The following is a 14,632-nucleotide window of genomic DNA, read 5'->3' as shown; positions in this document are numbered from 1 at the left end:
CCTCAGGGTGGCAGCATAAAATCGTGCGGAAACATGCGGAGGATCCGGGCTCAGGGCATGAGTGTGACGGTAAAATCTGGCCCCATGCGCATCAACCAGTGCTTTGGTACGAGGACCGGGCCCGGGATCCCTAAATTTTGAAGTTCATAAAAAAATCGGTTCGGTTCTCAGCTATGAAGATCCCGTTTTGCGCCAAGCCGTTTTGGTGTTCCAGCCGGAAGTAAGGCTCCGAGGGTAGATGCTTCGACTAGAAATAGAATAAGTTAGGTACTTTTGTATCACTAAAATTTTGGAGTTCCATGAGCAAATTGATTGTTTTATTATGTTTTTTTTTTATTTTTGTTTTTTTTTTTATTGTAGTAGATGGCTCAGCAACGCCCGTCCTTCCTGCAGTTGTTGCGCAACTCGGTCAGAGGTTTGGTCCACGTTGATATTTGGTCTGTGACATGGTATGGACCTTTTTTTTTTTTTTTTTTTTTTTTAGGACGGTGAAGTATGCGTCTCAAAATAACTTACCATTCGTACGGATGGAGAAGGAATGAGAAAAGAAAATAGAAACTATATCCGAGGCATTGTGTTTGCCGTAGAGGATTATGCACCTCAAAGTCATCAAACTCCTCTCTTTCATTTCGACGAACGCAGTTTTCGTTCTCGCATGAAGGCAGAATTCAAGCATGCACTTCTTTACTCCTCTCGTTTTGTGATTTACACAGGCTCTCAAGATAGGGTTTGGACCATTGAAGCCAAACAAAATCTAGTTGTGACGTTCAAGTATTTCCGCGTTGACCTGGACCGTCAGTCCAAATTACAGCCGTGGGGGAAGTTATTCTCTGCATTGTGGTGTTGCTGGTGTCAGCATGTGAGGAAGTTCGCAAGGCAAGCAAAGCAGTTAAACCGGCCAGGAAGTTATCCGTGCTACCAAGAGGCTAGGAACTGGTGTATGGGATAGACTCCGAAAGAACCGTCTCATACAGGTACATGGGGCTTGCATATATAAAAGACCCCCGGCAGATTTACTAGACTGGGAAACATGCGCCATCGAGTTGACAACTATGCATCAATTTTGGATCTTTCTTTCGGCGCGGTCATTACATGCTGTCAGCATCAAGTAGAACACAGAGCGACTGGTGGCCATTGAGTAAGTACTGATATCGAATTTTTTTTGTAGTTATTTATTTATTCTCATTATTAACCCCCTTCAATATATCTAGTCAAAGTTGCCCTGGTTGGCGTTGCCCAGGAGCATTTTTGAATCAGGTTTGTACTTCTTCGAGACCATGTTGACGTTGTACTCGCAGTCTAGCTGGGCACCCATGGGGTCGTCCTTGGCGGCTGGCTTGAAGTCGAGCAGCAGGTCCGGCTTGACGGCCGAGACGGTGTCGGTCTCGAGGTACGGATCGTCCCTGGGGTACAGCTGCGCGGTGATGCCGCAGTAGTCGTCGTGGGTGACCATCATGTGGATGTGGGCGGGGCGGTATGGGTGCCTGTGCATCATCTTGAGCAGCTCCGCGCTGGGGCCCGACGTGTCGATGGCGTACTCGGTCGGCTTCAAGCAGTAGAACCAGAATCGACCCTCCTCGTCCGTCCTGAACTTGCCGCGCAGGTTGTGCCTAGTCTGGTTCTCCGGGTCGAAGACGTCATACTTGCCGTTGGTGCTGGCCTGCCACATGTCGAAGACGGCATTGGGTATGCCCTTGCCCGTTTCGACGTCCCTGATGACGCCGTGGAACAGGGTCAGCTGACCATCGGCGGGCATGTCCTGCACTACCGAGGCGCCGAGATCACGGAAGGGCGTCTCGGGGGACCAGAAGGGGCCCAGGATGGCAGAAGACGTGGGAGCCTTGCCATCTGGAGTGACGACCTTGTTGTTGATCTCATCGACAAGGCTATCTCAGGGAGTGGTTTTGTTAGCGGCAGATAACATGGAGAAATGTGAGAAGGAATTCTCATCATGTTGGTCGGTTGAACGACCGGGAGAAAGAGGGCACATACGACTCGATACCCAAGATATCCATGAGACGCCATGTCTCATTCCTGTTCTTCTTGTAGGCCTGGCCAAGAGAGTTTATGTAGTTGACACCGACCACCCACTCGTCTTGCTTGAGCTCGACCTCACGGCAGAAATCGTGCATGTGCCTAATGAGAGAGGTGAGAATTTCCCGATGCCTGGGAAGGGTCTCGGGGCTCATGAGGTCGATGACATGTTGGGTGAAGTTGGGGTCGAATTTGCTCTGGGCAGGCTTGGTCGCACCATTGGTGTTTTCGGAAGCCATTGTGATTGTGTGTGTATGAGTGGTTCGTGAGAACCGGGGAATGGTATGTATGTGATGAACGCGTGTGCAGATGCGATGGAGAGGGGTATGACGTGTAATGCAACGGGACATCAACCTCAACGTCGAAAGTCGGATCAAAGAACAAGTGCAAAACACACGGAAGAAAAGTTTCTTGCAAGTCAAAATAAATGTAAGGAAAATGACATTACGCGAATCAATCAAGGGACGCAGTCAACATTTTGTATCCGACAGGCAGGCGAGTGTTTGAGGAAAAACTATTCCACGAAGCAAGCAAGCCCGCCCCGGGCCCTGGGGAAAACGATTACACGGTTATGGAACCCGTTCGATACAGGGTCAGCAGTCGCGGAGTCCCCACGGATAACCATGTGGGCACGAATCAGACGGTCGCTAATGACATTATTTCTGCGGCAGCCAAGACCGGCAGTCGGATTCGGTCGCCCGGTGTATGAGAAAAACACGATTCCGTTGGCAGGGCATCACGTCAGTTGAGACATAAAATACGGACATATACTTTCCTGTTGTGAACAAACAAACATTGATACTACCGGGTAGGTAAATTAGGTTTTTACGTCGTAGTAAATGGCCTGATATAAGTTGATGTACCAATTCGCTTCAAAAGGATTGTCTGGTTAAACCGTTGGCATGGAGGAGAAATCTTTGTCCGGCTAGGCTTTTTTTGGTGCTCAAAAGGGGTCAAGGTATGCCGCCATTGGGGAGGCTTAGTTGAATTCTGATCATGCGGGATTGATGATCTTTGGCACACAGAGTCGCGGTAGATCAACTTCCTGCTAGTTGGTGTTTCTATCTCCCCGGGGAGTTAATTAAATTGATGGATGTAATGAAACATTTCAACTTGAACCATTACCTACCTACCTTACCCCTTGACCTGCGGTCCAGGTTCTCCGACAAAGTTCAAAGCAGTCAGGACACTGGGTCTCTATCGACGCTGCCACCTAGAGGCGGGGAACCTGGCTTGCCTGGGCAGTGCGGGGTAAACCACTGCTTATCTTATCGCTTCCTTCGTACAATTTGTTCGGAAGAAAGCATGATACATCTCAGGGTTAGGGTAGCCTCCAATTGGGCCAAGCTAAAACAAGGTTCCCCGCACTTGCGGAGCTTCCCTTTCCTGGCTAGCGGGCCAATTCTCGAGTTGTAATCTTCGAGTCCGTCCTACCATGCTTTGCAAGTCAAGCCCCCAAGTTCAAGTTGTTGGATTCAAGCAACGAAAACACTCACGGGCTACACTAGGTTCGTTATCGGCCCATCGGCACTCAAAAGTTGTTGCCAAGGCATGTGCCACTATCAATTGCCACAGACTCAACATACATCCAAGACCTCAAAAAAATTTGCCTCAAACGCTGTTCAAAATGGCACCAGGATTGCTAGGCTCATGCAACCTATGTGGCTGTTGCTGTCAAGACAGAGCGCAGCAGGTGGCCGGAGATTCTTGCAACATCCTTTCGTCTGTTGTTTAGATTGCTTACGATTCCAGATTTTTCTTGGCTGAAATTTCAGACGACTTTGTCAATATCAGGGCATTTGAGAAGAAGTACCTACTATTGTTCGACCGAGTGTTGATTAGTGCAGCACTATTGGCCCGGCCGACCAAAACCCTGCCGCCATTGCCTATCTCCCCACCAAACAAGGCTGCAAGGGAGATAAAAGAAGTCAACACGAGGTCTAAGATATCGGTTCTAGGCCGCACCCAGCGGGGCTTGATTCGGACCATCCAGCAGCGGATTGAGATACGTTTGTGAGCTCAAAACTCTTGATCACCGCCCGATACAGTGGTTTGAGTGGTTACCAGGCGCCAAGTTATGTGACCTTGGATACCAAAATCTGGTTGTGTAACACCAGAAAACATTCCTTCGCCCCACTGACAGTGTTGTCGCATAAAACCCTTCGCAACGTTCCATTTGAGTGTTACTTGTTGCAAAATGAGGAAGGTGGTGCCAGGACTTCCCGGTGATCATGGGTCAGGGTACCCCGCAAAACTGTATCCCGAACCATCGGCGGCGACAAAGGCCCAGGATCCCTAGGTGATGGCCAGTTAGCCGCCTTGTATATCACCTTTGGCGGACCGCTCCTCCTGCATTACCTCTAGAGACATGTGTGCCAGCCAACCCTCGAGCGCAATGCCGCTTTACTGAGTAGCATTTCCATCATGTCTTCCGGCAGCGGTACATCTGACCTGGACCGGGTGGATAGTTCGCCCAGTCCAGCTGTCTCGGATGACGAGAAGCGGAATCATCGAAACGACGATGTTTCTCCCCAACAAAAAGAGACCAGCGTGGTTGAACACACCGAGAAAGATGAGGGCATCGACGCCAAAGCTGTACCTGTATTTCCACCAGCAGACTGGCTTGAGCGTCTCAAGGCCGAATACACCGGTCGTCACGATGCCGGCACCGAGACGCTGCCACCAGGTTGCGACCCCGATCGTATGGCTGCCGCCGTCTTGACCTTGAACGAGGAAGAAGCCGTGCAGGTCCTCAAGAACTTGCTCGAGAGTCAAAAAGAGGATTTCACCATCGATCAAGTTGTAATGGCACGGGTACGGGAACTCGTCCAAGGTCACGAGCACTGCGAGATGACGCATGGCGACTGGTCCTATGATGTCTGCAAACGAGCCGGTCTGTATCACAACTGGTCCCCTTATGCAGAGGTTAGGGCTGTGACATTACCATATGACGATGTGGAAGAAGCTTGTGAAAGCTTCCGGGCCTACCTCTTGGGTTACTTCTGGATTTGTGTTTGCACGGCCATCAACAGCTGTAAGTGCTTCGGGACTATCGAACCAGATCCGTTCGTTTCATCTATACCGTGCTGACTCGCTATTGTTTCCACACAGTTTTCGCTCCACGTCAACCTGGTATCTCGATTCCCGGATCGGTCATTCAGCTAATACTTGTACCTATGGGAAGAGCAATGGCATACATTCTCCCCGACTGGGGCTTCAGGTGGCGTGGCACAAGATACACTCTGAACCCAGGCCCCTGGACAGCCAAGGAACAGCTCTTCACGACGATCATCTTCAACGGCGCGTCGGGAATCGGCAACATGACTGGCCTGCTTGTGATGCGTCTTCCGGTATTCTTCAACCAGAAATGGGCGACCTACGGATTCAACATCATGCTGGCCTTGTCCAACCAGGTATTCGGCCTTGGTATGGCAGGTATCTTACGCCGTCTTAGTGTCTACCCTATCGAGGCAGTGTGGCCCAGTACTCTGCCAGTTCTCGCTCTGAACCGCACCCTGATGAATACTGACAACAAAAGGGAGAAGATTAACGGCTGGACCATGACGCGATACAGAATGTTCCTCTGGTCAGGCCTTTTCTTCCTGGTGTACTACTGGATTCCAAATCGATTTTGGGAGGGCCTTCGGCTATTTAACTGGCTTACATGGATCGACCCCAACAACTTCAACCTCGCTGCTGTCACCGGCTCGTACGGCGGCATGGGCTACAACCCGTTCTCCAGCTTTGATCCTAACGTATCTGGGTCCGGAACAATGAACGCTCCATTCTTTGCCCAGCTACAGCAGTTTGTCATGAGAGCCCTTTCGGGTATTATCATTCTCATTATGTACTACAAGAATGCTTTTTGGTCGGCGTTCTTACCAATCAACTCCAACTCCGCATTCGACAACACAGCCAAGTCTTACAACATATCCATGGTCCTCAACAGCGACGACACACTCAACATGGAAAAATACGAGACTTACGGCCCTCCATATTATGCCATCGCAAACCTGTTCATCACCGGCGTCAATTTCATCTACTACACCTTCTCAATTGTCTACGTTTTCACCAAATTCTGGAAACCAATCAAGAAGGCGTTTGTTGGCATTGTCGTTAACACTATCAAACGTCGGAGTGTCTACAGCGGCTTTGAGGACGGGCACACCCGCATGATGAGGGTGAACTACAAAGAAGTACCTGAGTGGTGGTACGGACTGCTTTTCACATTTGGCTTCGTAATTTCTATCATCAGCCTCGAAGCTTGGCCGACCGATACACCGTGGTGGTCCATGATCGGCGTCACCGCAATTGGTGCTCTGTTGACTATACCTTGGGTCGTTATCGAGTCAATAGCAAGCACCGGCATTGCAGTAAATGTCATCTGGCAGGTTCTCCCCGGTATCTGGTTCCCGGGCCGGCCAATGCCTCAGCTGATCATTCTAATGTTGGGCGCCGCCTTTGAGATCATGGCCGGGAGCTTCTCACACGACCTCAAATATGCGCACTACGCCAAAATCCCTCCTCGCGCTGTCTTCCGCGGACATGTCTCGTCCGTCATGGTCAACTGCTTCATTTACGTGGCCATGATTGAGGTCATGATGGCGTACGCCAATGCAGACAACACGTTGTGCCAATGGAATAACAAGCAGGCCATGGTGTGTCAGTATGCCAACTCTGTGTACTCCTCAACCATTTTCTATGGCATTTTCGGCACAAACAACATGTTCAAACTTTACCCTATCCTGCCGTGGTGCTTCCTGATCGGCGCCGTCCTGGGCGTCATCTGGATCGGTGGCGAGAAGCTGCTTCCCCGTTTGCGGCCGCACATCAAGGCGCGCCTTGGCAGCGAGCGCGGCTCAAAATTTGACCGCTACGTTTGGGACCCGGCGGCGGCGACGCTGGCCTGCTTGAACCCTGCCATTGCGCTCTCCGGTGCGTTGCAGTGGGCTGGCAACAACAACCTCACCTACGCAACGCTCGGCATATACCTCGCATGGTACTTCCAATACTACCTCAAGCGCCGGTATACGGCGTGGTGGGGCAAGTACGCATACCTCATCTTCGCCGGTCTGGCAGTGGGTGTAGCCATCTCCGGTTTGATCGTGACGCTGGTATTTTCTTTTGGGGCTGGCAAGGGCGTCGAGATGAAGTGGTGGGGTAACGATGTGTCCAAGGCTGGTATCGACTACAAGCTGTACACGAACGAGGCGCGACTTATGGAGGTAGATGAGCGCGGTTACTTTGGCTTGGACCCGAAGGACTTCCCTAAAGGATGGTAGGGGACTTGGAAGATGAGCCGCCTGTTGTTGAGTGTTGAGCACGGTAACCTATCTAACATGGGATTGACGTCCCTCGTTTGAGTCTATCTGATATATGATCGTTAGTTGAGTCAATATTCGACGAAAAGACATTTAGCCGCTGTCATCCGTAGCACAGGCATTGAGCATTGATGTTCGAGATGCATGTACTCATCTATTCATGAATTTGCCATAGAGACCGGGAGATTCAGTGGTGGATTTGGTGGCAGTCCGGCATTTGTTTTTCGAGGTCATTGATTGGTGCCTAGTGGTGTGCTTGGTTTGGTGAGCCGACTGCGAGGCGTATGGATTTAATCGACCGTCTCCTTTTGTGCTGAGGGAAAGAGTCTGGGTAATTTTCCATCCCATTTCGAGCGAGAATTGCGAGAATTCACTCCTAGTCTGCTGACCGACAGTATTCTTGATACCTTTGAGCGACTTTTTTGACTATATGATTTTCCTACCAGTGTGTACCTTCTATTATTCATAGGCAGTTGATATCATAGGTACCGAAGCTCAAAATAATTGCCGGTGTCAGTTGCATAAAACATCTATATCAACCCGGTCAACTACGAATATATCATTTCTGCCAAAAAAAAAATGCGCAGGTATTGAGCTGCAGCGACATTCACAATCTTTCCGACCCTCCAAGAAAGCAAGATCGACGGTGGGAGACAATCTCGAGGGGTAGAGTTCACCGGACGTCTAGTTGGGCCTAAACGGTTTCCCCGCGCGAGACAGGGGTTTTTGCAAAGTTCGCTATCAAACCGTAGCCTATGAAAGACGTGCAACGTTCCGTTCGACTAGATTACTCCTCACCAGTGTACAATCCCTTGGCAGTGCCAAAAAATATGCCGACTTTTGCTTTTTTTTTTTATTCTTCTCCGCTTCTCACTATACTTTTCTGCGTATTTTTCTTTTCTCAACTTAAGCGAGAATAAGTCCCGGGCGACTCAATTAACCCGGAAGTCAAAATCAGGTCGACTGATGTTTCGGCAAAATAACAAGGCACACACACATACACAGACATACATACTACTAAAAAAGAGCGTTATCTTGGCCGTTCTGCCTGAATAAAGACACTTAAGATGAAAGAAGATGAGAGGCTGCTGGGGGAGTACAAGGACCATGGCGGCGACTCGAAGGGAGCGGGAGCACATGCATCTGATGCACCGGGACGACGATTTAAATCGGAACATCGGCGCAGTTCTGGGCAGGCCCTGAGGCGATTTGCAAAGTATGCAATCGTCGCCATGGCTATCAAGTACTTTTTGGGGGCGCTCCTTGGGCTTTTGCCATATGTCGCCCACGAGGTTCAGGGAGCAATCACGTACCCGGACTGCAGAAATGGTCCTCTGTCTACCAACATCGTCTGCGACCAGACAGCCACCCCGGCGGAGAGGGCTGCGGGGCTCGTTGATGTTATGGAGCTTGATGAGAAGCTAGAGAATATGGTCAAGTATGTCTGCTCTGCTTTCGGTTCCTAGTCTTTGGTAAAGCAGAAGCTGCCCCCGGCTATACCGATGCTGACATTTTCCACCTGCAGCGACTCTCCCGGCGCACCAAGGATAGGGCTTCCGGCGTATGAGTGGTGGTCCGAGGCCCTTCACGGCGTCGCCAACTCGCCCGGTGTGACCTTCAACAGATCATCCGGCGGAGCCTTCTCCTCTGCCACCTCCTTTTCCAACCCCATCGTCCTCTCAGCCGCGTTCGACGACGAGCTGGTCGAGGCGGTGGCGACGCAGATCAGCACTGAGGCCCGGGCGTTCAGCAACGCCGGCCTGGCTGGGTTGGACTGGTGGACGCCCAACATCAACCCGTACAAGGACCCGCGGTGGGGCCGCGGTATGGAGACTCCCGGCGAAGACGCACTCCGCATCTCAAAGTACGTCAAGGCACTGCTTCGGGGCCTCGAGGGCACTGACCCGACGACCAGGAAGATGATTGCAAACTGCAAGCACTACGCAGCCAACGACCTCGAGAGGTGGAACGGCGTGACGCGCTATAACTTTGATGCCCCCGTAACGCTGCAGGACCTGTCAGAATACTACCTGCCGGCGTTTAAGCAGTGCGCCCGGGACAGCAACGTAGGGTCCTTCATGTGTGCGTACAACGCCATGTCAATCAAGGGCAAGAACCTCTCCTGGAATGGGACGCCGGTGTGCGCGAGCAAGTATTTGATGAATGACATTCTGAGGGAGCACTGGGGGTGGAACGAGCACAGCAACTGGATCACTAGCGATTGCAACGCCGTTTTGCGTGAGTTTTTTTCTAATCCCAAGTCGCGCTGCAGACTTTCGTCCGATGCTCAAATATGTTGACAAAGAAACGTAGACATGTGGAACCAGCATCACTGGTCAGCCACCCGCGAAGAGGCTGCCGGCTCCGCCTATACTGCCGGGACTGATACTGTGTGCGAGGTTTCAAACTACGACAAGACTGCTGTCAAGGGGGCCTTTGATAGGGGGCTACTTGACGAAGAGGTCGTCGATCGGGCCCTCAAGCGTCTGTACGAGGGCCTAGTTCGCGCGGGTTACTTTGATGGCCCGGACGCTCCATACCGTAACATCACCTGGGCGGACGTTAACACCCCTGAGGCGAGGAAGTTGGCGCTCAGGTCTGCTGTCGAGGGAATGGTGCTGACCAAGAATAATGGTCTTTTGCCGATCAAACTGGAGGAGCTGCAGAAGAAAGGTAAGACCGTGGCTCTGATCGGCAACTGGGTGAACAATGGAGCGCAGATGCTTGGGACGTACAGTGGAATTGCCCCGTTCAAAAACACGCCGCTCGCTGCTGCCAACGCGCTTAATCTCAAAGTTGTCATGGCAGGTGGGCCAGTCAACCAGAGCACTGGGAGTCGCGACAGCTGGACAAGGCCCGCCTTGAATGCGGCCAGACAGGCGGATGTCGTTTTGTACTTCGGCGGGATTGACCTCTCCGTTGAGGCTGAGGACAGAGACAGATACTCACTCGCCTGGCCTAGTGCTCAAGCTAAGCTGCTTTCCGATATTTCAGCTCTCGGCAAGCCAACAGTTGTGGTACAGCTGGGAACAATGCTTGACGACACGGCGCTGCTCGCCAATAAGAATATCTCCGCCATAATCTGGGCGGGATACCCAGGCCAAGACGGCGGCACTGCGGCGTTCGACATCATCACCGGCAAGACCGCTCCCTCAGGCCGGCTTCCCGTCACGCAGTACCCCGCCAAGTATGCAAGCCAGGTGCCCATGACCGACATGGAAGTCCGGCCATCCAAGGAGACCAAGGGAGCCAACGGGGCCAACGGGGCCACGACGGGCAATCCGGGGCGGACATACAGATGGTACGACGAGGCGGTCCACCCGTTTGGGTTCGGGCTTCACTATACAAACTTCACCACCTCTGTCGACGTGACATCCTCGGCCGCCATCTCCACATCAGACCTCACATCCAGCTGCAAGAACGAGAAGCACATGGACAAGTGCGCGTTCCCATCTTCGCTCGACGTCTCCGTTACCAACACGGGCAAGTCGACCACGTCGTCGTACGCCGCGCTGGCGTTTGTGCGGGGAGAATACGGGCCGAAGCCGTACCCACTCAAGACGCTGGTTGCGTACAGCAAGCTGCACGACATTGCGCCGGGGCAGACTAAAAAAGTGACGCTCGGGTTGACGCTGGGAGACCTCGCAAGGACGGCGGAGAATGGTGACCTGGTGCTATATCCGGGCAAGTATGAGGTGCTGGTAGATGTGCCAACGGCGGCCAAGGCGAGCTTTGAGATTCGTGGGGATGAGCTTGTTCTAGATCGGTTCCCGCAGCCGAAGGATGATTAGTCGATTGAAGGGAGCTGAGGCTCATGGTGGAAGCGGAAGCTTTGGCTGGGTATATGACGTAGTGTTTGGCAGAGATGCATGGTTCTGCAATACTCTAAAAGCATTTTTTAAAAGAGATGGCATATATGTCCCCGCTTTTATGCTCCTCAAAATTGAAGGATTGCCTGGTTTAGAGTTGGAGGTCTTGATCAGGGGTTCACGTGACGGTGGCCTTTCTATTGGCGGAAATGCCTTTTTATCTTGTTGGCCGACGTTCAAAGACTTCCATGCTTTGTCAAGGGCGCTTGGATCAATATGGGATCAATTACATCATTACTCGGCCTGAATGCACTGGCGAGGCAGCCGCTCGTGTCCGAGAATAGAAGGCACTTGTCAAACAGCTGGCAGCTGCATCCCACTTGATATGACTGTGTGCGTCCTTTTGGTACCACTTCTACAGAGAAACAACAGAGAAAACGATGACCAGCTCACTTCAGAACCTAACATGAATGCCGACCCAAATTCGCGGAAACCTGGACCTCAACTGCGCGCAGACTATTCCCTGATATCAAGATTATTACAGCTTCACAGTTGCCAGAGAAGCCAGTGCCACTGGAAATCCCGCAGCAGCTAAGCTCTGAGGGGAAAATGGCGGTGCCTACTGGCGGAGAGGCCGCAGACCAACAGGCACCAAAGATTGTCAGTCTTTTGTTCTTTGGATATCGCCCATAGTCTTTGATGTATGTAGGAGCTAACAAACGCCTTCAACCTAACGAAACAGGGAACAAATACGAACTTGGCAGTGCTTGAAGGAAATGTGTTAGGTCCTGTCCAGGCACAGCATCAAGAGACCGGAGGCCTTGACAAAGCCGACACTGGAAAGGTCAGAGACAATAATGGAAGTTTGCTTCCTGATAAACCAAGCGAAGGAAACTTAAACGAGACATCTACGTACCAATCCCAGTTTCGAGGCAAGTTCGCAGCAGCCATGCGAGCTCCTTGGAATATGGACGCGGTGAAAGCGGCACGCTTGTCCAAAGGTGAGATTCTCCCCAGTAAATAGTGCCAACTGTTACAGTCGGTAAGAGTTTAACCAGTTGGCCATTTGAGAAAACATAATGCTGACAAAACCTAGCACAATGGCTCCAGGCCCACGAAGCAATCCTCCTCGAATGTGGCTTTCTCGTCTGTCTCGATGGCCACGCCGACGAACCCCGCGACGCTTATCATCCTATCACACCCAAAGAGGGTTTGAGAACAGCTCCTCCAGAGTTCTATCAGGTCCAAGAGCTCCACGACTATCTGACAAAACAATCAATGCCCTTGGCCGTTCGAAAACTCTGCCAGTGGGCATCACCTACCCTTTATGCTGCCACTTATCCGGTCGACGTCTTGGGATTGCCCACGCAGCTCAGCCTGCCCGACGTCGACGATATCGACAATCCAGAGGTGATCATCCACTTGCAGGTCCCATTTGTCGCACTTGCCTTGGTATTACAGCAGCACATCAAGATTACACACGACGAACTGAGTTTCAAACTCCACCCAATCCAAGGCCTCCCTAATACCAAACTCCGCAGAGGTCCTCGTGGACCCAAGAAAACGAAGCCCATAGAAGAGCAAACTACAGTGAAGTCTCTAACCGAGGGTGCGGAGGGGACGCAGATGCGAGGGGATCCTACAGGAGAGTTCGTCGTCAGCAAAACTTGGGACTCGGACTTGGAGCAGGCAAGGAAGTCGATCTCTATAAAAGAGCTTCTGGAGAGGAGAAAGACTGGAATAACCTATCGCAAAATTGCCAAAAGACTCCTTGTCTCAATGCGTGACAAGGCAGCCATATCCGTAGGCCAGTCCCAGTTAGACGGCGACCAGACAGGAGGAAGAAAGAGAGCCGATCTGTACAGTATGGCGAAGCAACTGGTCGCCCTCTGGCTCCAGGACATAGGAGACTTTTCCAGGAAGGAGAGACAGCTTCGCAAAGCCGAAAAAGCGGCCCACAACAAACTACTGGCTGCCTCTGCCTTAAATTGCAAAGAGGATCGCATCCTGCGTCGGCTTGGGAAGGCCCAAGATTGGTTCGAAAGATCGGGAGGGCCGCATGATTTAGGGAACCGCCTTGAAAATGCTAAAGAGATGCGGCAAACTACTCATACAGGCGACGGAAAAGTTGCAGAGCTTGATCAGGAGTTGAGCACGCTCAAGGACCTGCAGGCGAAGTGGGAAAATAAGCATTGGGAAGCTTCTCAGAATGTTGAGGATTCCCAAGCTGAGCTGTCCAAGTCGATAAAATTAAAGGTCTGTGCCTTGCAAAAGTCTGAAGGTTACCCCAACGGAGATTCTGATCGCAACACACTGGAACCGAAGCCCAATGCATCTAATCCTTTGGTCGCTCGTGAGGTGCTCAAAAGAAAGTTCTACACCCAATTGAATCAGAGAAAGGCCGAAGATACTCGGATCAAATCTGCTGCTGCCCACGATAGATTGAGCCCCCATAAGAGGGTCAAATACGGGGTCAGCCCTCGCGATCCTGAAGAAAAGCCATTCATCACAGGCCAGCCGGGTGTCTTCCACGATAGACAGTTACTGCAGCACGATGATCCCATTCCAACTTTGACTCCCCTTGTCAGCCATGGCCAACCACCAGACTATCCACCCGCCAGTGCTCCTAGGTCAATTCCTGAAGTTCTTTCGTGGAACCACGTTGAAGGCCTTGTTGAGCGTCGACAGACCCGACCAGACCATAATACTTTGCAGCAACATCCACAACAAGAGACGCGGCTTGCGGTACCCCAGGCTCAGGTCTACAGGCCTCAATCATCACCTCGGAGTTTCCAGCCGTATACTGTCCCGGTCTGGTATCCACCTGCGAACATGGAGGGCTCCTTTCATGTACAGACACCTCCAGGTTCTTCCGCTTCAAGCCAGCCACAGGGTTCTCTTCAGCATCATTTGTGGCAGCAGAGACCAGAACATCAAAGGGAATGAGGTTTTGAGACTTTTGAGGCTTCTTTCTTCTTTTGTTGCTTGCGAGGTAGATTCTAAGAATTTTAGGGAAAGGGGCCCGGGGCCCCTTTGTAGGCTCAAACATATATTTAGATGTACAGCTTTTGCGGCGTAACTGAAAGCTTTGATAATCTTAGGACCGCAGCAACACAGTAGCCCCTCTCAGGGAAGAGCAGATTGAAGGGCCGAATACCATCAAATTTAAATGCCAGTCTTGTTCCTTTTCTATCTACCCTTCCTCCCTTCATCTCAGTTTGATATGTCTGCAATGATTGATTCCCAGCTGTGGTCAATGACTAACCTCTTGTGTCTGAAAACCCAGCCTATTTTTTTCTTTTTCTTTTCTTTTTTTCAAGAAGCATCCTAGCTTGGTGGTGGCAGGCCCTGGATGCAAAAAGCGCAAGCCAGACGCACAAGGTATGGCACCCACCTCCTAGGCATCCCAGTAGACACGCGAAAGCAACGCAAAGAAACTAAGCACCCATGATTTGACCAAACCCTTTC

At 51.4% G+C, this 14,632-nt stretch overlaps 4 protein-coding genes across 4 annotated transcripts; 3 read left to right on the top strand and 1 right to left on the bottom strand.

Moving 5' to 3' along the window:
* Positions 1-1,145: 1,145 nt before the first annotated feature.
* Positions 1,146-2,562, bottom strand: PgNI_04417 (uncharacterized protein). Its single transcript, XM_031124464.1, has 2 exons — positions 1,993-2,562; positions 1,146-1,886 (listed from the first exon to the last, which is right to left on the bottom strand). The coding sequence occupies exons 1-2, from the start codon at positions 2,382-2,384 to the stop codon at positions 1,208-1,210; spliced, it is 1,071 nt and encodes a 356-aa protein (XP_030985624.1). The 5' UTR covers positions 2,385-2,562; the 3' UTR covers positions 1,146-1,207.
* A 1,719-nt stretch (positions 2,563-4,281) lies between these two features.
* Positions 4,282-7,456, top strand: PgNI_04416 (uncharacterized protein). Its single transcript, XM_031124463.1, has 2 exons — positions 4,282-5,068; positions 5,146-7,456. Exons 1-2 carry the CDS (start codon positions 4,459-4,461, stop codon positions 7,314-7,316), a joined length of 2,781 nt encoding a protein of 926 aa, XP_030985623.1. The 5' UTR covers positions 4,282-4,458; the 3' UTR covers positions 7,317-7,456.
* A 749-nt stretch (positions 7,457-8,205) lies between these two features.
* On the top strand, positions 8,206-11,515 carry PgNI_04415 (uncharacterized protein). Its single transcript, XM_031124462.1, has 3 exons — positions 8,206-8,793; positions 8,881-9,593; positions 9,669-11,515. Exons 1-3 carry the CDS (start codon positions 8,423-8,425, stop codon positions 11,144-11,146), a joined length of 2,562 nt encoding a protein of 853 aa, XP_030985622.1. The 5' UTR covers positions 8,206-8,422; the 3' UTR covers positions 11,147-11,515.
* Positions 11,516-11,773: 258 nt separating this feature from the next.
* PgNI_04414 (uncharacterized protein) lies at positions 11,774-14,110 on the top strand (the record flags this gene model as incomplete). Its single annotated transcript, XM_031124461.1, has 3 exons — positions 11,774-11,824; positions 11,907-12,165; positions 12,261-14,110. 3 exons carry the CDS (start codon positions 11,774-11,776, stop codon positions 14,108-14,110), a joined length of 2,160 nt encoding a protein of 719 aa, XP_030985621.1.
* Positions 14,111-14,632: the final 522 nt, after the last annotated feature.

The sequence above is a fragment of the Pyricularia grisea genome (assembly GCF_004355905.1).
Source record: "Pyricularia grisea strain NI907 chromosome Unknown Pyricularia_grisea_NI907_Scaffold_2, whole genome shotgun sequence".
Lineage (NCBI taxonomy): Eukaryota > Fungi > Ascomycota > Sordariomycetes > Magnaporthales > Pyriculariaceae > Pyricularia > Pyricularia grisea.
The sequence above is the reverse complement of the archived record's forward strand: the minus strand, read 5'-3'. Positions and strand labels throughout refer to the sequence as shown.